We start from the raw sequence: 21,749 nt of genomic DNA, 5'->3' as shown, positions 1-21,749 counted from the left end.
ATGATTGTGCTTCTCCTCCTGGGAATGCTGATGGCTCCACACGGCGGTAAGTAATGGTATTTGACTGTATTTCTGGCTTTGTATATATTTACTATGAACACTGGGGTTTCCCAGGTGGCGCTGGTGGTAAAGAATCCACCTGTCGGTGCTCAGGGGGGCTGGTGCACCGGGATGACCCTGGGGGATGGGATGGGGAGGAAGGTGGGAGGGGGATTCTGGATGGGGAACACATGTGTGCCCGTGTCTGATTCATGTCGATGTTTGGCAAAAACCACTACAATATTGTAAAGTAATTAGCCTCCAATTAAAATAAATTAATTAATTTAAAAAAAAAGAATCCACCTGTCATGCAAGAGACGCAAAAGACTCGTGTTCCATCCTTGGGTTGGAAATATTCCCTGGAGAAGGAAATGGCAATTCATTCCAGTATTCTGGTCTGGAAAATCCCATGGGCAGAGGAGCCAGTCGGGCTACAGTCCATGGGGTCACAAAGAGTGGGACACGACTGAACGCGCACACACGCAGACACGCATGAACCCTGGGCCGTCTTGCCAAATTCCATTTGATTTACTTATTATTTTTATCCTCTTGCCAAGTGAGTGATGGAAAGCAAACATTAGTGATAAGCTTGAGGGTTAATCCACATTTTGAGCATGGATGTGGGGGATGGGGGTTGAGGTGGGCACCAAGGAGAGCAAAGGGCAAGGGGACCAGTGAGCGAAGGCCTCTCCACCCAACAGTGCATGTCCTCCCCCGCGGTTCACAGCCGCTGGCCTTTGCTTTGCTGACTCCCTTGGAGTGTGATGGCCTCTTTGACCCGCGGTTGCTCCCTTGCCCCTTCAAACTAGATTGACTGGTTTGATCTCCTAGCAGCCCAAGGGACTCTCAAGAGTACATTCAAACCCTAAAGCCATCAAGTAAGCTCCTTGCTATGAAGAACCTAGACAGCGTATTAAAAAGCAGAAATATCACTTTGCCAACAAAGGTCCATATAGTCAAAACTATGGTTTTTCCAGTAGTCAAGTACAGATGTGAGAGTTGGGCCATAAAGAAAGTTGAGCACCGAATAATTGGTGCTTTTGAATTGTGGTGCTAGAGAAAACTCTTGAGAGTCCCTTGGACAGCAAGCAGATCAAACCTGTCAATTCTAAAGGAAATCAACCCTGAATATTCATTGGAAGGACTGATGCTGATGCTGAAGCTCCAGTACTTTGGCCACCTGATGTGAAGAGTGGACTCATTAGAAAAGACCCTGATGCTGGGAAAGACTGAGGGCAAGAGGAGAAGGGAACGACAGAGGATTAGATGGCTGGAGAGCATCATCAACTCAATAGACATAAATCTGAGCAAACTTGGGAGATAGTGAAGGACAGAGGAGCCTGCAGTCCTGAGGTCACAAGGAATTGGACACAACTTAGTGACTGAACAACAGAGGTCTTCCACCCTGTTGTCGTCTTCCCAAGCAACATTTATCAAAGTGCAGTTTCTAGACCAGCAACTTTCAAACCAGCTGGGGAGCTTATTAAAAATGTTTATTTCTGATACTTACTCTGGAGTAAGCCTGTGGGATCAGACCTGAGCGAGGGCACAAGGACCATAACTTTTACTGAGCTTGCATCCCAGGTGAGATTGATGCTGACAGTCTGGGGAAAACCCCTGTCCTCAACTATAAACTACTCGGGGTTTGGGGTCTTTTATGTATCTGTTTTTATTTCCACCAATCCTTCATCTCAAGAAACTCCAAACAAACATGCCATGTAAGTTAAAATTATATGCTTCCTATGCAACAACAGCTTAAAGATAAGTCTCAAAATCTCCATCCCAAACCAGAAGACTACTCCCTTAAGACCAACCAATATAAAACACTGGGCCACCCTGGTCACTCCAGGCACTAGAAAAACAGGTGTAGAATCCAGCTGACCTGCATCCTCATCGCTCTCCCGGCTGCCGCCTCCCCGCCCTCCCCAGCACGTGGGCAGTGCCTGTCTTTGCACTAACCTTGTTCTTCTCGTTTATAGGGGGCCACCCTCTTGACACCCCACACCTTCCACATGAGCTGCCTCTGGGACTCTCAGAAAATATCAGTAAGGATCCTTTGCTCTTTTCTTAGGAGACCTAGCTGGGTAGCAAGCTGTCTAGGATACTGGCAGAGAGACTGATCCCTTCTGAATATACCCTAGAGTCGCTTACTGCTATGGCATTTAACGGTACAGTGATCTGAGTAAAATTCCAAAGCGTCTCCCTCACAGTTAATTCTGGTGTCTGACCCACCATCAGGCTCTCCTTTGAGACAAAGCACTAAAAGTTCTTATCGAAAGACATGCGTCAGCTGGAAGGGGAAACCAGGTGAAGGAAGGAAATGGGCTAATCAGTCAGGGTTACACAGTAATTGTATTGAAAGGACAAAAAGAAAAAGGGGACGCATTGCAGGGCTCAGGTTATCAGAAAAGGGGATCTGTAGTTGTCCCTTGGAGAAGGGAAGGTTTTCCTGGCGCTGGATTGTAAAGAGTTCTCAGGTGGGTTCTTATACAGGCATCGTTGAAGAATAGAGTACATAGCTGGTGAGGTTTACCCTGAACTAAGGGTTCGTTTCTGACCTTTCAGAGAGGTAAGTGGAGTCAACCAAATTATTTGTGCACTAGCCCATGCAAGCTAAGTGACCAGTCCTGTCCAGACACATTCATGACCTCTACCCAAATGGCACAACCCCCATGGGAAGTGCAATGCCCAGGAGGAGATCTTCTTCAGGTAGACGTTTAGACTCACAAGCCACACTTGGCTTTTAGAAGGATTGAGGCCAGGAAGCACAGTGTGCCAACAGGCCATGCCAGCCACTCTTCTTTACCAGGAGAAGCCCTGGCATCGATCTACACGGCAGTCCAGGAGCTCCTAAGTAACAGCTCAGATACAAGGGCTCACCCGGAGCAGCCCCAGACCTGCCTTAACCTCAAAGCTGCATTCTCCATAGAAGTCAGTATACCTAGTAACCAGCTTATAGGTATAATTTCTAAAATGCCCAGAAGGGACAATGCCCAATTCCAAAAGTCGTCACGTTGATGGAGACCCAAAATGATGACTTCCTGCCGGGTGTTTGTAGTTTAGCCATAGTTTCTACCAGTCCAGACAGACCTCACCATCCAGGGGTCTTTTTCACCACTGAGCATTGTTGTGAAGGGCCGACTTGGAATTGGAAGTCTTTTCCATCATTGGAAAGGACCCTGATGCTGGGGAAGATTGGAGGCAGGAGGAGAAGGGGACAACAGAGGATGAGGTGGTTGGATGGCCTCACCGACTCAATAGACATGAATTTGAGAAAACTCCAGGAGATGGTGAAGGACAGGGAAGCCTGGCATGCTGCAGTCCAAGGGGTCACAAAGAGTCAGACACTACTGAGCGACTGAACAACAACAACACAGCTCAATTTTTATCTTATTAGTTTTCCATGGCAACCTGCGTTACTAGAAATTTAGCCTAAGGTCAAATCTATTCTTAGAGAAGGCGTTTTACTCACTCTTCCTGAAGGGGGTGGACAGGGAAAGGAAAGGGGAGAACCCAACTCAATGTATTATCTTTTCCTTCCACTTAGGTATGACTTTCTTCAATGGGATGTTTAAAAATGTAGAAGGTGTGGCCGAAATTTTTGGTGAGTTAAATCTGAACTTGCTTTTATCCCCTGGGTGTTAGGGCATGGGGTGTGTGTGTGGGGAAATCTAAGGAAATTAACAGAACTTGGGGGTCTGCCCTCTGAGCATGGCCTCCCCTGCAAGCTCCGAACAACGTGATCAAATTCTGATGTGAATGGCAGTGCCTTTTATCGTAGGGTGAGTCACTGAGGGACTAGGTGGTTTTGTTATTCTTTCTTCATTCTTACTGACCACAGCCTGGTCAGGAGGGGAATGGCATCCCTCTTTTCCAGGCAAAGGAGTTAAGGGAATTGCCCAGCCACACAACCAGAAGGGACAAGGTCTTTTCTGAGTCCAGAGCTTGGTCTTACACCGAAGTAGTTTTATGTTTCCTTCTCAACTAGTAAATATACATAAAGCTTGAGAAACATTCCGTGGATCAGTTCTGTATTCATTACGTGACTACAAATTGCACGATGCTGTGGATGCTGTGATGATTCCTAGCCTCGATAACTAAAAGTACCCAAAACAAGATTATAATATGATGGACACAAGCAAGGTGGCTCTGCATTGCCTATTAGATTAGACTATGCTAGGTTTAAAAGCGCACTTAAAATGTATAAATGACTGAGTGCAGGTCTTGAATGAAAATGCATGTTTCCATAAACACACACACACACACTCACACACATAAACCCCAGATGAACTTTTCCCATCAACGTAAAACCTTTTATCATGTTTCTGATTAGACTGTGTGGAAACAAAACACGGGTAGGGAAGTTTGAACGAGGTAGGAAGAAACTAGCAGAGCAGTGAACAGTCAAGGTGGATGTGATCCTCACAACTTTGGATCTCCCCCAAAAGACAGCTGAGCACCGAAGAATTTACGCTTTTGAACTGTGGTGTTGGAGAAGACTCTTGAGAGTCCCTTGGACTGCAAGGACATCCAGCCAGTCCATCCTAAAGGAAATCAGTACTGAATATTCAGTGGAAGGACTGATGCTGGCGCTGAAACTCCAATACTTTAGCCACCTGATAGGAAGAACTGACTCATTGGAAAAGACCCTGATGCTGGGAAAGATTGAAGGTGGGAGAAAAAGGGGACGACAGAGGATGAGATGGTTGGATGGCATCACTGACTTGATGGGCATGAGTTTGAATAGGCTCCGGGAGTTAGTGATGGACAGGGAAGCCTGGTGTGCTGCAGTCCATGGGGTCATAAAGAGTCAGACACGACTGAGTGACTGAACTGAATTGAACCTCTTTTTGATCTCCCTGTGCATTTAAATTGGTGCTGTGGGATCATCTCATTAAGTATGTAACAATCCTCCAGGCAGAGAGTGAGCATGAGATACAGAGTCATAAAGTTGGATGCTGTTTGCTTGCCAGTTACGTTTGCAAGAGCATTTTGTTTAGGGCAAGTCATCATTGCTGGTGGATACCTCAGGCATGTCTCTGACCTTTGGCTTTTTTACCTGTGAAAGGGAGGTGACAGAATAGGATCTGTCTTTCAGAATGAACAAGACATTTATGGGATCGTTGACCATGAAAGCCTTTCATAGCATTACTCACTCTATCAATTTTAACTATTGTGCTATTTAAAGCATCTAACTGTTTTTTGCACATAACAGGTAACCCCAGATTATTAGTGTCTATACTCCTTTTTTTTCCTCAGGCTGATTTATAGTTCTTTATTGCCAAGACTGTATCATTTGGGATCCATTCAGGAAACTAATAGGAACTTAAATAATAAAGACATTTAATGATCTCACATAAGCCTTCTGAAGGCACAAGGACTGATGCAGTAGCGCAGCACTGGCATCTGAGACCCAGCAGGCTCATTTTATCTTGCCTCACTGCTCCCTTGGACATAATAGTTTTTCAGCTTTAGATATGGGGCCTCATGGTTGCAAAGTGGTTGCTGCAGTTCTAGCCCAGTATATCCTCACCACCTTCAAGGAAGGAGAAAATTGTAGGTCAGAAAGGCCCTCTTCTATGTCTTTATGCTTTATTAGGAAAGGAATATGTCTCCAAAGCTTCTAACAGACTACCCCTGAAGTTTTTTGGGTCATACATGGTTTTCATGGCCAGCCCTAGACTAACCTTATCACAGAAGCGTGAGATTACCATGATGAGCTGAGAATGATTATTAAACATCCCTAGGGACTTCGGAAGGCGGCTCACCTTCCTTGAGTACTTTTCAGGTTTGTTGGTAAGGCAGAAGGATAAAAGGCCATTGGGGGGCAACCAACGGGGACCGCAGCTTGTAAACCTGCCTCCCTTCAATGGTCAAGAAGTCCTGAGTATGCAGTGGGTGCTTAGTAGGTGAGGAGGTTCTATCCCCCTGAAAAGGGGGCTCCCTCCTTAACTCTGGCTCCCGGTGAGCCCTGGTCCCCTCCCCCAGACTGCCTGGGCTCCCACTTCACCTGGCTGCAGGCCGTCTTCACCAACTTCCCCGCGCTGCTCCAGTTCGTGAATGGTATGAGGTGCGTGGCTGGGCTCTGCCCCCGGGACTTCGAAGACTACGGCTGTGCCTGCAGGTTTGAGATGGAAGGGCTGCCTGTGGACCAGTCTGACAGGTGAGCAAGACCAAAGGTGAGCTCGTGGAGGCCCGGCTGAGCTTTGGGCAGAGCACAGGTGCAGAAGGCTCCCTGGTCCCTGCTTCTGTGTGCAGGTGTATATGGGCATGTGCAACACAATTTAAAATCTTAGAAGCATTCAGCGTCAGCAAGGATACGGCAAATAGCTACTGGTAGCAGGAGGGTCAGTTAGGACAATGTGTTGGTATCTGTTAGAGTTTGGGGGCTTCCCTGATGGCTCAGCGGTGAAGAATCTGCCTGCAATGCAGGAGACTCAGGAAGCTTGAGTTGGATCCCTGGGTTGGGAAGATGCCCTAGAGCAGGAAATGGCAGCTCATTCCAGTACCCCAAGGACAGAGGAGCCTGGTGGGGTCACAAAGTCCATGGAGTCACAAAGAGTTGGACACGACTGAACGACTGAGGCTACACACATGTTAGAGTTTTAAGCAGATCACCTATAAGCCAGTAATTCCCATGTTCTGTTCCTTAGGGACCTGACCTTGGGCAAATTATTTTACTTCCTTGTGTTCTAGTTTATTTACCTATTAAATGGAGGTAATAAAAACACCTACCTCATAGTTATTATTTAGGATTACGTGACCAAATACAAGCTAATGTGATGGAATTCTGCCTGACTTATTGTTTTCAAGGGTTATTAGTGATTGATAACAACAGCAACAAGATTAGTAGTGCTGTGTTAGTAGTGATGATAGTTGTAGTGATATAACAATATTAGTAGTAACAGCTGTTGTAGTAGCTACAGTAGTATTAATAGTAATAGCAGTGATAGCAACAGAAGCAGTACTAGTGAACCTGTGATGGTGTTGGTGTTAGTAGTAGTAGTAACAATAGTAGTAGAACAGTTGCTGTAGTAGCTGTAGTAATAGTAACAGTAGTAGCAATAGCTGCAGTACTAATAAAACTGCTATCAGGGTTTAGGGGTTGGGCTAGTAATAGTAGTAGTAACATTAGTAGTACTAGAGGTAGTAGTAGTAGTATTTAAAGTAGTAAGAGAAGTAGAAGTAGTAGAAGTACTACTACCAGTAGTAGTAGTTCTAGCAGTAATTGGAGCCATAGTAACTGCAGCAGTGTGGAAGTCTCACCTTTACTCTGGGACTGTGTCCACACCTCACTGGCATTATGCATGCATGCTAAGTCACTTCAGTCGTGTCCGACTCTTTGTGACCCTTTGGACCGTAGCCTTCCAGGCGCCTCTGTCTATGGGATTCTCCAGGCAAGAATACTGGAGTGGGTTGCCACATCCTCTTCTAAGCGATCTTCCCAACCCAGGATTTGAACCTGCGTCTCTTAGGTCTCCTGCACTAGCAGGTGGGTTCCTTTCCACTGGTGCCACCTGGGAATTCCCACTGGTACTATATTTGTGCCCAAATCCAGTGTGATGGAGTGTGCGCCTTCATCCACACAGAGTCCCAGAAGGTAGGGAAGGATTCCCATGGGTGTAAGTTGTTTCTGGAACAGAGGGCAGTCTTCCATCCCTGGGACCACAAGCCAGCTCATTGACATTCAGAAAGGGAGAAACTGATTCCATTCAGGGCATGGTGCCAGGACCGTTTCTGGGAACGTGTTTTTCTTTCAGGTCCTCTCTTGCCACTTCTTTTAGTTATTAAAATACTGAGCAGACCTAGAAGTCAAAAAAATAAAGCAGCAATTCATCACTGTGTTAATGATCAAAGCGTTGATGGCCGAAACTGGCAGAATGCTGTGTCACACCCAATTTCAGTGACTTTACACGGTGCAATTGACGGAGGTGGGAGTTTCCAGACTTCTGGGATACAGATTATTTCCACCTTGAACTTGCTTGCCAGACCCCAAAAATAATTGCTGTAGTCTTATTGAGTGTTTACTGCATGGTAGAGTCTATATTGACATTCTATTGACCTTAACAGATTTCTATAAGTTAGGTAGTGTCAGAAACGGCAGCCTGCCCAAGACCATCAGCTGCCTGTGTGTTTTTTCTTCTTTGCGTCGGGCTCCACTGTCCTCCTGCTTGGACTGCAAGAGCCACCTGACTTAGCTGTTTGGTGTCAGCCTCTCTCTGTGATCAACCTTGACCTTGGCAAGTTGCAGAGCTCCATGTGTCTCAGTTTTCACATATGTAAACGCTGATAGCTATGATAGCGCCTGCTGCATAGGCAACACAACTCAAATTCAAGCATGTGTGTGTGTGCGCACTAAGGACTGAAACAGGTCACTGCCAGGAACCATCCGGGGACACTGAATGATGGTGTGCTGCCTGCCCATGCTCTAACCCACGCTCTCATTCCGACCCTTCCTGCCGCAGCTGCTGCTTCCAGCATCGCAGGTGCTATGAGGAGGCCGCTGAGATGGACTGTCTGCAAGACCCTGCCAAGCTTAGCACGGATGTCAACTGCATCAGCAAGAGTATCTCGTGTGGTGAGCGTCTCCAGGTGTCCCAGGAGACTGGGCTGAGAAACGACAGTTCAGAGACTCCAGGCCCAGGCTCCCAGGGTCCACCCTCGTCATTGTCACCATTGCCTGCATCGCTGTGGGTAGTTACAGCCCCGCCAGATCTGTGGCTGTGGATACTTACAGCCCCGCCAGATCTGTGGCAGCTGTACCTTGCAGGCGTAGAGGCCCACTGCATGCTTTCTGAACTGAAACAACAGTTGCTCAGCAGATTATTTGATTTACAATGCTATGCTTGTACCAACCCTGGAAGCTTGGGGAAGGCAAATAGTTTGCTACTTAGGCATTGTGGATTTCGGGAAGGGAGTACCCTGACCTTCTACTTAACAACTTTGATCCTCAAAAGGGGGAGGACAGAACCTGCTTCAGAGATTTGTTATAAAAATTAAGTAATGCTTAAAATGTTACATTTACAATTTTTAAACAGTGTTAAATGTCAAACAATATGGAGACTGGCATCTGTTGAGAACGCAATGATGGTGGAAGTGGAGGCAGACGCCATGATGGATGAATAAGGCTGGGGTGCTTGTTTATAAGAATCAGACACTTGTATGTTCCAGTCTCAGCTCTCCACCTTACCTGCTGTGTGACTCTAGGAATTTTACTTCATGTCTCTGAACAATCCTGGCAGAAGAAGTAGAGTAGGCCAAAGCAGAGAGGGAAGAAGACCATGGCAAGATGGGGTACTGTATTAGAGCCAGCCTTTTTGAGTGACTGTTACAAGTCGTGGATAGTATACACAGCAACTCTGGTTGTCCTAACAACTCTGTTAGACAGGGGTCGTCATCCCCAGTGTTCAGATAAGGACAGAAAGACTCAGAGAAATTAAATAATAACTCTCCCAAAGTCACATAGCTGCCAAGTGGCAAAGCCACAGTTTGAACCCAGGTTTGACTGGCCCCTCAGTCCAAGTAATGTCAACTGGCAGGAGTCTGGAGCATCAGGAAGGGTGTAAATCACTAGGTGAGGAGCACAGTGAACCAGGGAACCATGGCTTATTTGCTCATTCACCCAACACTTACACACTGAGCACCCCACCAAGTGCAAGGTAATCACCTACATGTCGGCGGTGCTCTGACCTGGGGTTTCCTCTCGCTGTCAGACACTGGAAACGTCAGAAAGGAACTGTACGATACGTTAAGAAGGGCTAAGATCTGGGGAGGAAAATACATCAGAGGAAAAGCACAGAGAGGCCTGGGGAGGGGGGTCCTGTTTATATAAGAAAGTCGGCTGAACCCTCCCTGTGAAGACGGCAGTTGCGTGAAGACCGAGAGGAGGGGGAAGCCGCCTGTGGCTTCTCAGGAGAACAGCAGATGGAGGAAGTGGCCCGCGGCGGACCTGGGCTCCAGGGGCCTGGTGTGTCAGGAACGAGGGGGACAGCAGGTCAGAAGTGGGGTGACAAGGGAGGAGTGAAAGGAGGTGAGGTCTGAGAAGGAACAAGAGGTAGTGGTGTTTACTTTGCGTGAAGACGTTGATGGAGGATTCTGAACACACACACAGAAAGGCATGGTTTGACCTGAGCCCTAAAGACTGTTCTGGCCCCTCAGTGGTGAGAAGAGGCTGGGCAACAGGGGAGGAGGCGGGGGGCCTAGTGAGGCCTCTGCTGTAAGCCAGGCAGGATTTGGGGGGGGTGGAGAGCAGGTGGGGGTGCATTGTTGCTATTGTTTAGTTGCTCAGTTGTATCTGACTCTTTACCACCCGTGGGCTGTAGCCCACCAGGCTCCTCTGTCCATGGGATTCCTCAGGCAAGAATAGTGGAGTGGATTGCCATTCCCTTCTCCAGGGGATCGTCCCAACCTAGGAATTGAACCTGCATCCCCTGCGTTGGCAGGCGGATTCTTTACCACTGAGCTGTCAGGAAAGCCCAGGTCTACATGATCAGATTCATATAGGTTGAAAGCAGAGCCGGTAGGGTGGCCTGGTGGATGGGGTGTGAGTGTGGGAGAAAAGTGCCTTTGGCTCCCAGGCTGGACCACACAGCGGAAGGGACGGAGCCGTCGTGGATGAGCTGAAGAAAACCGCAAGAGAAACAGGGCGGTGGAGGGCAAGTCAGCAGTCAGTTTGAGCATTTGCATCACCTCTTGGGATTCCCAGTGAGCTCTTCCCACCTGCTCTGTCCTTGCTCTGCATACAGAATCCAGGGACACCTGTGAGCACCTGCTGTGTACCTGTGATAAGGCTGCCATAGAGTGCTTGGCTCGGTCCAGTATCAACTCTTCCCTGAACCTTCTGGACACATCCTTCTGTCTGGTTCAGCCTCCAGGTAGGAAGACCCAGGCCTGGCGTCATTGCTGGGGCTGGTGATCTGGGGTGGGAGCTGGTCAGAGACCATCATCGCTGCGTTTCTTCAGATGCCCAAGTCCAGCGCCTTCTAACATCCCAAACCCACTTCTCCAACGTGCTTTCTTTTCAGAGACAGCCAGCAAGGAGGAGCTGCTGACCATCCTGCCAAGAGGTAAGGCCTCTTCGGGAAGCCACTCTTGCTTGGACCACAGGGCCTTGGTTGCAGATGGGACTGGATGGATCAGGGTTAGGTTGGGGAGCTGGAGTGACCGGTGGCACTGAAGGCATGTCCACCTCCCCCAGCTAGAGACACCATTGAAGTGTAAAGTGAAGTTGTTCAGTTGGGTCTGACTCTTTGCAACTCCATGGACTGTAGCCTACCAGGCTCCTCCATCCATGGGATTTTCCAGGCAAGAGTACTGAAGTGGGTTGCCGTTTCCTTCTCTAAGAAACACTGTTACTTCTGATAAATTCAGTCCATAGCCAACATCAAATGGCCCTTGCTAGGTAGACAGGTGTGAATTTGATCTGGTTAGGATGAAGACCCCAGGTTCTTCCTCTCTGTCTATAGCTGTGAGCAGGACATAGTTCAGTGCTCAGACAGGGCAAGGCCCTTCTGGCGGGGTGACCTCCTGGTGGCTGAGGCCTCCTGGGGATAGACTGGCTGCCTCCCTGTCTGTCCCCCAGAGCATGCAGCCCAAGGAGCCACCTGGGCCCAGGTGGGGCCTCCCTAAAGAGGAGGTTGTTTTCTTTATGTCATTTTTCAGGACCAGGTGGGCTCTTCATAACTGTCTACTGAACAAAGCAAGGGATGGTTCTAAGTCTAAAACATGAGTCTTATGAAAAAAAGTGAGAGTTAAGTTTATGCACATCATTCCTTGTCTGCCAAATTCCCCACGATCTCTCAGTCCCAACCTCGTGGGTACCCAAGGATGGGAAGCTCAAGGTGCACCTTGGCCAAGCATCCTTCCTTTCCTGGGGCTGCAGTCTCTTTCTCAGAACTAGTCCTGCCGTGTTTGCTAAAGAGGAAGTTGGTGTGACTGTGTGTGCTGTGGATGTGGGTGTGTCTGTGCCTATATGTGTGTGGATTTGTGTATGAGCATGTGTAGGCGTGCGCGTGTGGACGTGTGTGTGGGTTGTGTATGCATGTGGTATCTCTGTGGACCTTCTGAGTCCAGCACCCTCTCTCTCTGCCATCCCGTGTGAACAGCACTCTTCTCGGGTGGGGACCACGGTCCACAGCCACAAGCCTTCAGGGTTTGCAGCCCTTTGGTTGCAACAGCCTGTGACTGATGGCGTCACTTTCCCCGCAAGAACCAGCACTGACTGGAGCCCCTCCTGAGCAGGGTCCCTGCTGGGCACCCCTATGTCCTGAGGTGGGGTGCGAGAGGCAGGATAAGCAGCCCCTCTGGGAACATCTTTGCCAGCCCCCTCCCTCCTCCCTTGCCCAGCCTGTCCTTGGAGACCCTTGGCACTTGCTTTCATCACCCATTGCTCCCAGGGTCTCTCTTTCTCCAGTGGTTCCTGTGGAGCCCACGGACTCCAGCCTGTTGGCCATCTCAGGAGAAGGTGAGCACAGGGGACCGGTGGGGACCCCAAATACCTGTGTTTTGATGGTGCCATCTGCCTACTTGCTGAGATTGGCTACCTAAAATTCCCCCTGCCTGGGCTTGCAGTGGAACCACCTCAGGAACATTCCAGAGTCCCCCCTACTTCCTTTTGACCCACAGATCTCTTTTCTACTTGCTCAGCTTTCTCCCACAACTCCTAGTCCCATCTCAGGAGAATTACCAATTAAAACACAGGACCCACACCCTTGACCATCTGACCTTGAACTTCAGATGAACAATGAATGCTGTGTTCATATAAGTGTGTCCCAGAATTTGCATGAGCCCTACTTCTACTAAAAAGATATTTATTGTTCATGGGAAATCCAAATGTAACTGGGCTTCCTGGTTTTTTATTTGCTAAATCTGGCAACTCATCACCGCGGGGAGAGCCCACTGCATACCCGCTGCCTACAGGTTTGCATCTAATTCTCTTTTGCTGCTGCTGCTGCTGCTTCTGCAAGGTTAGAAGCAGAGGCTCATGGGTTCATCCCGTGGCTATCCTCCATGTCCAAGGCCATGTCATCCCCAACAGCTCCCAGATAGCCCGTGCCTTGGATTCCTGGTCCTGAGAAAAGAGGAGAGGGCACCAACACCAAACCAAAGCTCCACCATATGCCCTGCCCCTAAGCAGCCGCCACACCCAGTGTGACTGGCAGTGGCCACGTCCCTTCGAAACTGAGGATAATGGGACTTTCTTGGCTGCCCAGTGTTTAAGACTCCAAGGTCCCAATGCACTTGTTCAATCCTCAGTTGAAGAACTAAGGTCTTCCATTACTGCACAGCATGGCCAAAAGCAAACAAAAAAAGAATAAATAAAAAAATTGAGCATAAGCTACGGGTTTCCTGGCCCCACCAGACAATCACAGAATCACCCCCAATTCATACATTTTCCACTTTCTTCAACCAGAATCCTTACTCCCCTTGTGGCATAACCCTGGGAAAGACTCAAAGTAAATAAGGTTCCTCAAGGAGTCTGGAGTCTAAGTAGAGGAAGAGGGTGGATGCACTCACATCTTTGCCCCCAACACACACTCAACACCTTCACACCCACGACCTCAGCAGTGTTCACAAATGCCCTCCGAGGAGGAAGCCTTAATGTGGGCTCAAAAATCAATCACATGAGTGCCGATGGGACAGTTTGTAAGGGTTTGCAGCTGTTCTCACCATTATGGGGTGAAATTATGTTTTAGAGTTAGGCAGATTTGGGGTGGATTCCTGACTCTCCTATTTTTCAGCTATGTGACTTGGGGAGCATGGTTTAACCTCTCTAAATTTCACTTTGCATAGAAATCAGCTTTTTTTTTTTTCAGGTTAAGAGCTAGATAGTAAATATTTTAGACTTGGGGTCAAGAAGATCTTTTTCACAACTACTCAACTCTACCATTGCCGCAGGAAAGCAGCCACAGACAGTCTGTAACTGGATGGGTGTGGCTGTGGTGCCAATAAAACTTTATTGACAAAAATGAGCCGAGGGCTGGGTCATAGTTTACCAATCCCTGGAAAAGGTTGACTGTTCCTATTCTTTGGGGAGACAGAAGAATTCAATGAGACAGAGCACGGGAAGATTCTGGGCCAGCATCTTCTTCCAAAAATTCTAATGTGGCTACAAAAAAAGCACACACAATGTCAAACCACAAGCAGGATACTGGGAGACTGAAACTATGTAACCTCATTTAATGCTCATACAATTCTATGAAATAATTACTAGAATCTCCATATTCAGATGGCATATTGAGATGGAGAGAAGCTGTCGAAACCCAGAGTTGGTGGGAGGGTTGAGATTTGAAGATGCCGCTTCCTCCATCCTTGCTTTTAGACCTACGTTTCCTCTTAAGCTGCCTTCCCAGATGAAGCCATTCCAACCAGGGAAAATAATGGCTGTTTCTCCCAGAGTGGTCATTTGCTGGTCTTTCTGTCTAAACCACAAGACGGGCCCTTATCTGGCCTTTTGTCCACTGAGTTGAGAAGTAATGGGGCCACAATACCCAGACAGAGTCCCTGATCAGATTGCCATGGGTCTTCTCTCCTCTGCCCGGCTAAGGTGCTGAGCTGGGTTGGTAATTGAGATTTGATGATTTCTTTTCACAGTGGCATCTGAGACTGGAGCTGACCAACTGATCACGCTCTCCAGGACAAGTAAGCAGAAGGGACTTCAGAGGAGGGCACCTAATAGAAAATGCCATCTCGGTATTTGTGCTGAGTTCTGGTGACCGACTTCCCAGGTGGCTCAGTGGTAAAGAATCCCTGCCAGTGCAGGAGACATGGGTTTGATCCCTGCATCAGGAAGATCCCCTGGAGTAGGAACTGGCAACCCACTCTAGTATTCTTGCCTGGAAAATCCCATGGACAGAGGAGAGACGGGTGGGCGACAGTCCATGGGGTCACAAAGAGTCAGACACAACCGAGCGTGCACACACACACACTCACACCGGTGACCACTATTTGACAGGGTCTGGAGTGAGTATTACTATGCCCATTCTGCAGATTATATAGGAAACCAAGACTCTGGGATATTAAAAACTCTAAGTCATTCTAGCCTTGATTTCTGGACTGCTTTCTAACCCCAGACTTCAGAAGGTAAGATTTGTCTTCTTCCTGTTATACAGTTGTGATTTCACAGAGAACAAAGTCTTATCTAAAAATAGATGGGCAAGACGTCATCAAGAGAATTAACCTATTTACTTTGTTCGTGGTGATTAACAACCATGGCTCTATTTTTAAAAATATTTACTTATCTATTTATTTGCCCCTTGGGAAGTGAACGGGGGCAGAGCAAGGAGCATGTGGCCTCCTGCGCCCAGGGGATGGGAGCCGCCTCTGGACACTAAGATGGGACAGACTGGAGTTAATGCTCACTCCCTGTCTCTCCCTTGGGGACAGAACCAGGTGGAGACCGGGAAGGCATAGAGGACTCTGGGACCACGCCTTCTCCAGGTAGGCATGCTCAGCTTCTCCCCCCTTGGCGTATGTTGTTGTCCCCTGTACATTCATCGTGTGCTCCCCAAAATGAGAGAACTCACTGAAGCCAATTTACTTTCAACTCCCCTCCTCTACAAAAATTACTCCCTTTACCAAAAAATAGACAAAATGAAATCAAAAGATCCATTAATAGGAAGATACAGAAACCTATCTGCTAAAGAGATGCATTTAGGAAAAAATACAGAAAACTATACTTGGTTGTCTATTTAAATTCACAGAATACAAATAGCTACTTTTAATATTTGAAGATGTTTTCTTCCAGTCTCTACCCAACCCAGAGTAAGCACATCCGTAACATAAACAAAATGAATTTGAGATCACTTGGCAGCTACAGTTTCATAGTCTGAGTTGTATCACTTCATACAACGAGGTGATATTCACCTGACATGAAGTATTTTTCTGTAACATGGTTTTTACAGGCTGTGCAACAATTCCTTATGTGGAATCCTATCATTTATTTAACCAATTATTTCTAACATGTGTTACTATAAATAATAGATACGTACTTTCTTTATGCCTATGCACTTCTGATTAATTTGTCAGGATAAATACCTAGAAGTTGAATTGCTGTATAAAAGATGTAATCATTTCAGGGCTTTCAACATGTCACCATATTGCCCTGGAGAAAAACTGAATCAATTTACATTCACAGGTGCATTCCAGTGGCCAATAGTGGGTACTATTTAAAAACAAGAGAATGAAAAACCTCTAGTTTTTAATAGAAAAAAATGGTAGCTCATTATTTTCCATTGTTTCCTCTGATTAAAATTAAACGTGGTGTTTTTTTTTTTTTATACCTGAACTGGACTGGCCTCTCTCACCCTACGACCGCTTGTCCAGGCGTGGACTTCATGATAAACTGAGCTCCACTTTGATTTGTGCAGAAGCAATGGGGCATTTTAAAGGCCGATGAGGGAGGAGGAAGGGGAAGCTATTAGGAGCTCCCGCAGAGCCAGAAAAGTGGAAAATTCCAAAGAGAGGGTAGGGGCTGTTTGCTGAGACCTGTTCGGCAAGGTGGGTGTGGATGGAAAGCAGTGAATTCTCTTGACTGCCTTGCGCTTTCTTGGACCTTAAGGACCTTAAGGAAGACCAGAACTGGGTCATCCCAGGGACAAGGCTTTCCCTGAGTGTTAGAAACCAGGCTAGGGTTTGTTTGGGCTTCCCTGGTGGCTCAGATGGTAAAGAATCTGCCTGCAATGCAGGAGAGTGGGGTTCAGTCCCTGGGTCGGGAAGATCCCCCAGAGAAGGGAATGGCTACCCACTCCAGTATTCTTGTCTGGAGAGTCCCCATGGACAGAGGAGCCTGGTGGGCTACAGTCCATGGGGTCACAAAGAGTCAGACATGACTGAGTGACTAACACTAGAATTTGGTTAAGTCTCTTAGCGTGGGGAGTGCGGAGAGCTTGCAGTGCTCACGGGCTAAGGTCGAGGGAGGGCTCAGAGGGGCCTGACTGAAGTTTGGTCAGGGAGAGTCTTCATCTGTTTCCAGCTCTCTGGAGTGTGGTAGAAAGTCACCATTTAATGGGTTTCCACTTGTGGGGCTGGAGAACTGAACAGGATGCTAACTTTAGGAGACTGAGGTTATGACAAGGTTCCTGAAGGGCTGCTTCTAACCCATCAGGATCAGAGTGTTGAGCAAGCAGAGACAGGGGCCTGGATGTATGAATAAAACCAATATGGCGCGTCTGGAGAAGGACTGCAAGTTAGAGGTCCAGGCCTTAGCCTGAGCTCTGGGGACTGAGCCTAGGTCAGTGGACAAGTGGGGCAGAGCCTCCTGACGCTCCCTTGGTCTGGACCAGACTGGGCTGGAGATCTGGCCTGGGGCTGGAGACCTTCCTGCCTGCAGCCAAGGGGGCAGGTGGGACTGATATATGAGAGCGAAGGGAGGTCCAGGAAGCAGGACCACATCGCTGGCAGCCTTGCCCGCGGTGGAAGGGACTTCGCACTTAATTCTGAGCATGAAGAGAGGCTAACGCGGTTTTGAAGAGTTTGAGGGAGAGTTTCGCTTGCCTGCGTGATTTTATACTGAGAACTGGCTTAATGTCTCCATCATTCTGTTTTCTCTTCACTTGTGAGCATCTTGGTGGCCTTTACTTGGCAGGCGCACGATAGTAAACGTAACACGCATATAGGCTTGAGAGCTTGTGAAGCTTCTTGCCCCCAAGATGTCATCCACATGTTCTAGCTTGGGCCCCAACAGTTTTAACGTCATCATGGAAAATTTGGAAATTCTCACGTAGCAGCCGAGGATCCCTGAGGTTCTGCCCTGGCTATCTGCAGACCCAGTCTGAGAAGACTCTCTCTCCTGATGCTTTGTCTGAATTTGGCCTTGAGCATGTGTCCATCTGCAAATCTCTTCTCAAACCACTTTTTTTAAATTTAATTTTTTATTCTTTTTAACATCAAAAAACATTTTGTACTGGGGTGTAGCCCATTAACAATGTTGTAATAGTTTCAGGTGAACAGGGAAGGGACATACATATACACGTGTTCATTCTCCACCCAGCCCTCCTCCCATCCAGGCTGTCACATAACATTGAGCAGAGTTCCAGGTGCTATGTAATAGGTTTTTGTTGGTTATTCATTTTAAATATGTGCACATGACCTTCCCAAAGTCCTTAACTTCCCTCGAATCACTTGTTGAATATGGACCATAAAGACGTGTGTTTTCAGGGTCTGCAGAAATTGTTGCCACAGAGAAAGGTGTAACCGTCGTCCCCGCTGGCATTAAATCTTTGGGGTTGGCTGTATCGTCCATCAAAAGCGGTCCCGAGGAGACATCTAGAAAAGGTGAGCAGAAGCAGAGCGGTGTCTGTCCTCTCCCGGTCTTAAGATCCTCTTATGAGTGGGGTGGTTCTTCAAGGTCCTTGCTGCTGCTGCTGCTAAGTCGCTTCAGTCGTGTCCGACTCTGTGCGACCCCATTGACGGCAGCCCACCAGGCTCCGCCGTCCCTGGGATTCTCCAGGCAGGAACACTGGAGGGGGTTGCCATTTCCTTCTCCAATGCGTGAAAGTAAAAAGTGAAAGTGAAGTCGCTCAGTCGTGTGCGACTGTTAGCGACCCCATGGACTGTAGCCCACCAGGCTCCTCCATCCATGGGATTTTCCAGGCAAGAATTCAAGGCCCTTAGGTCACCGTAAGGCACTGTGACCATCCCACTTGGTGCCACTAGAGGGCGCCATCTCTCCTGCATGAGCACTTTTAGTCATCAGCTACTGGAGGCTGAACCGGGAAAGGAACCGCTGACGGAGGGCTCTTGTCGCTCTTACCGGCTCAGAAAGAAAGAGCTCGGCATCGTCTGCACCGTGGTTTGCTGGAAAGAATGAAACACTTGGGTTTTGATGGTCCTCCTCCTTGGCTCTCCTTTCTCAGGCACCTTAGCAAAGGCCCCACACCTGCAAGGAGCCACAGCTGGTGGGACACACACGGGGGACTGGGCTTATTCCTGGGCAAGACACTGGCAAGGCGCTGCTCAGGCCTCTGGGCTTTGTGGTCCTTCCCCCTCTGAACTTATGACGATGGGGTGTGCAAGGACGATGGGTTTTGCTTGGCTTAGCCCAAGTTGCAGGGCGAGGAGGAGGGGAGGGGAGAAGGAGGGCAGAGAGAGACAGAAATGAGAGTCCTGTTTCTCAGCCTGTGACAGGCTCACCATCCTGCATCCGGGCAGCGGGGACCACACACGGGTGAGGTCGCAGCTTGGAGAGATGCTCTTCTGTCTGACATCCCGGTGCCCCAAGGACTTTGAAGCCTACGGCTGTTACTGTGGACAGGAAGGACAAGGCGAGCCGAGGGATGCCCTGGACAGGTACGTGGGTCATCACTTCAGGCTCACAGTGTTGCATTACCGCGCTCAGCGGGGCTTGTTGCCATGACAACCCCTTTGTCCTGATGAGCAGCAGAGGCTCCAAGACTGACTTGTTTGAGGTCATTCAGCCATGAAGGGACAGAGCCAGACAGATTCAGATCTTTTGATATGGGAGTCTAGAGTTCCCACACAAGTACTACCCAGCTGCTCTAAAAGGGTTGATCTGCAAAGACACCTCAGAAAAACCCCCAATATGCCTATTTAAACAATGAGTAACGTGTAGAATTGGGTTTCCTAGGTGGCTCAGTGGTAAAGAATCCACTTACCAATGCAGGAGATGTGGGTTTGATTCCTGGGTCAGGAAGATCCCCTGGAGGAGGAGATGGCAACCCACTCCAGTATTCATGCCTGGAAAATTCCATGGACAGAGGAGCCTGGTGGGCTACACAGTCCATGGGGTCACAGAATGAGACACCACTTAGGCACTAAACAGCAACAACAGCAACATGTAGAATTGGGGTCTTCAGTTGATTTGCTCTGCAACAGGACACGTTGAAGTGAGCTTCTCGACAACTTTTAATTGTCAAATTTTGTACCTACTGCTCTTGGAAGAACTTCCACTGACCTCATGCATTGATTAATTTATTCATTCATTAATATAGGCATTCAGCCTGCATTTGTTGTGCTTCTGCTGTGTGTCTGGCACTGTGCTAGGTGGTAGAGACATATAAAGGACTAAACTTAAACAAAGCAGATCACAACAAATTGCCTCTGGAGCTTGCAGTGAGAGATACGGACAATTCAACAAAACACCACACACTATAACATATGCGGTTAGGACACGGGGGAAACAATGGGGGACTCAACCTGGAGATGATTTAGAGAAAGATTCTGAGAGCGGAACTGGTCGAGTTTAAAGGTTGATTGCACCTGAAGACCCACCTAGTTCATGGCCAGTTAGAGCTCTAGTGGAATGGTGTACACTGCCCACACCCTCCAATGGTGAAGTTGCCTAGGGAGGATTGGAAACTATATCACAAGTTTCCTTGGACTTGGGGGGACACTGAGGGAGATTGTGAGGCTTTATGGGGCCAGATGGGTGAGTCTAAAAAGCAAGATCATGATTCATCCCCATCTGTTTCCTGAGATCTTGCTCTTTGCTAGCCACTTCCTTAGAGGCAGTTCTTTACGCCCAGGATAGTTACTCTGTTCTCTTTTAAGGCTGGGGACATAGGGGATACCCTATGGATGTAGGATTAACTGTTCTGTTGTATAAAAGTTTGGAGGGAGTGTGTCACTGCTAGCCCATGTGGTACTTTTGTATATACTTAAAGTGGGACCTTTTCCTCAAGACTCTTTCTGTTACAAGATTATTGTAACAAATATGCAATCACCTATCTTTTCAGTCAACAGAGTCATGATAAAAATACAAAAAACTTTTTTTTACAATTACAAGATGCTTCCAGTGGATGGACCCTGCCTTCAATGTGGCATCCTGGTACAGTCCACAACCTGAGCACCCGTACACGGTGGCCCTTGGTGTGTGTATCAGTCAGCCCTGTGTGCACTGGAAAGGAGGCGCTGACTACTGTCGCTACTACAGGGAGTGTGGGAGAACCAAGCCTGGAGGGAGTTCTGGGGGCAGCGGGGGCCTGGCAGTAAACGATTTCCTTGCTGTTAGGTGCTGTCTGTCCCATCACTGCTGCCTGGAGCAGGTGAGAAGACTGGGCTGTCTGCTCGAGAGGCTTCCTCAGTCGCCGGTGCTGTGCGTGGATGGTACCCCCGAGTGTAAGTGCTGCGGGCCAGCAAAGTGGGTTGTTTTTTCATTCAGCTCAGCATGGGAACCACAGCTCATCTGACAGATGCTTCCACAATCACTTGTTCACCTCTAATGTGACTTATTATGTACTCTGAGGCACACATTAGTACCCTTATTCCACTGAGGAGGAGACTCAAGTTCAAGAGGCCAAGTCAGCTGACCAAAGTCACTGAGCCTGTGAGAGCAGGTGGGGACTAACATCACAACCCACACTTACTCAGTGCTTCCCACGTGCTCTTCTGAGTTCTGGAGTTTATCCTCACTCCAGTTCTGTGAGGTAGCCCCATGAGCCTGCCCATTTTACAGATGAGGCAACTGAGGTCCAGGGTCACACAGGTAGGAAGAGGTGATAGAACTGGGGTTGGGACTGTGAAACCATAATTCCTCAGACCCAGAACCGAGTCTCCACTGTGCGAGTGGGTCTCTCTTCCTAAAAACAGAACCCTTTCCCCACGCGGTCTCCTGAAGAACCCCACAGAAAAGGGGAAGTGACTCCGGCTGCAGGGAGGGGTGGGCCTGCGTCTCCACTCCTCCCAGTGGTGGAAGCCGGAGGCGCCTTTGTGGCCACTCAGGGTCTGGGGGGTGGCGGTGGAGCCGTCTGGAA

The 21,749-nt window shown here is 48.3% G+C and overlaps 1 protein-coding gene across 1 annotated transcript in view; it reads left to right on the top strand.

The window, feature by feature from the left end:
• OC90 (otoconin 90) overlaps positions 1-21,749 on the top strand; it is a 24,574-nt gene continuing 2,825 nt past the window's right edge. The window contains exons 1-13 of the mRNA XM_010838588.1: positions 1-46; positions 2,019-2,084; positions 3,587-3,643; positions 6,028-6,202; positions 8,505-8,617; positions 10,785-10,913; positions 11,064-11,105; positions 12,452-12,502; positions 14,632-14,679; positions 15,424-15,477; positions 18,196-18,312; positions 19,155-19,326; positions 21,008-21,114. Coding sequence (XP_010836890.1) covers positions 1-46; positions 2,019-2,084; positions 3,587-3,643; positions 6,028-6,202; positions 8,505-8,617; positions 10,785-10,913; positions 11,064-11,105; positions 12,452-12,502; positions 14,632-14,679; positions 15,424-15,477; positions 18,196-18,312; positions 19,155-19,326; positions 21,008-21,114 — 1,177 coding nt within the window. The remainder of the gene's footprint in view (positions 47-2,018; positions 2,085-3,586; positions 3,644-6,027; positions 6,203-8,504; positions 8,618-10,784; positions 10,914-11,063; positions 11,106-12,451; positions 12,503-14,631; positions 14,680-15,423; positions 15,478-18,195; positions 18,313-19,154; positions 19,327-21,007; positions 21,115-21,749) is intronic.

Source organism: Bison bison, unplaced genomic scaffold, assembly GCF_000754665.1.
Source record: "Bison bison bison isolate TAMUID 2011002044 unplaced genomic scaffold, Bison_UMD1.0 scf7180017864098, whole genome shotgun sequence".
In the NCBI taxonomy this organism is placed as follows: Eukaryota; Metazoa; Chordata; class Mammalia; order Artiodactyla; family Bovidae; genus Bison; species Bison bison.
The sequence above is the reverse complement of the archived record's forward strand: the minus strand, read 5'-3'. Positions and strand labels throughout refer to the sequence as shown.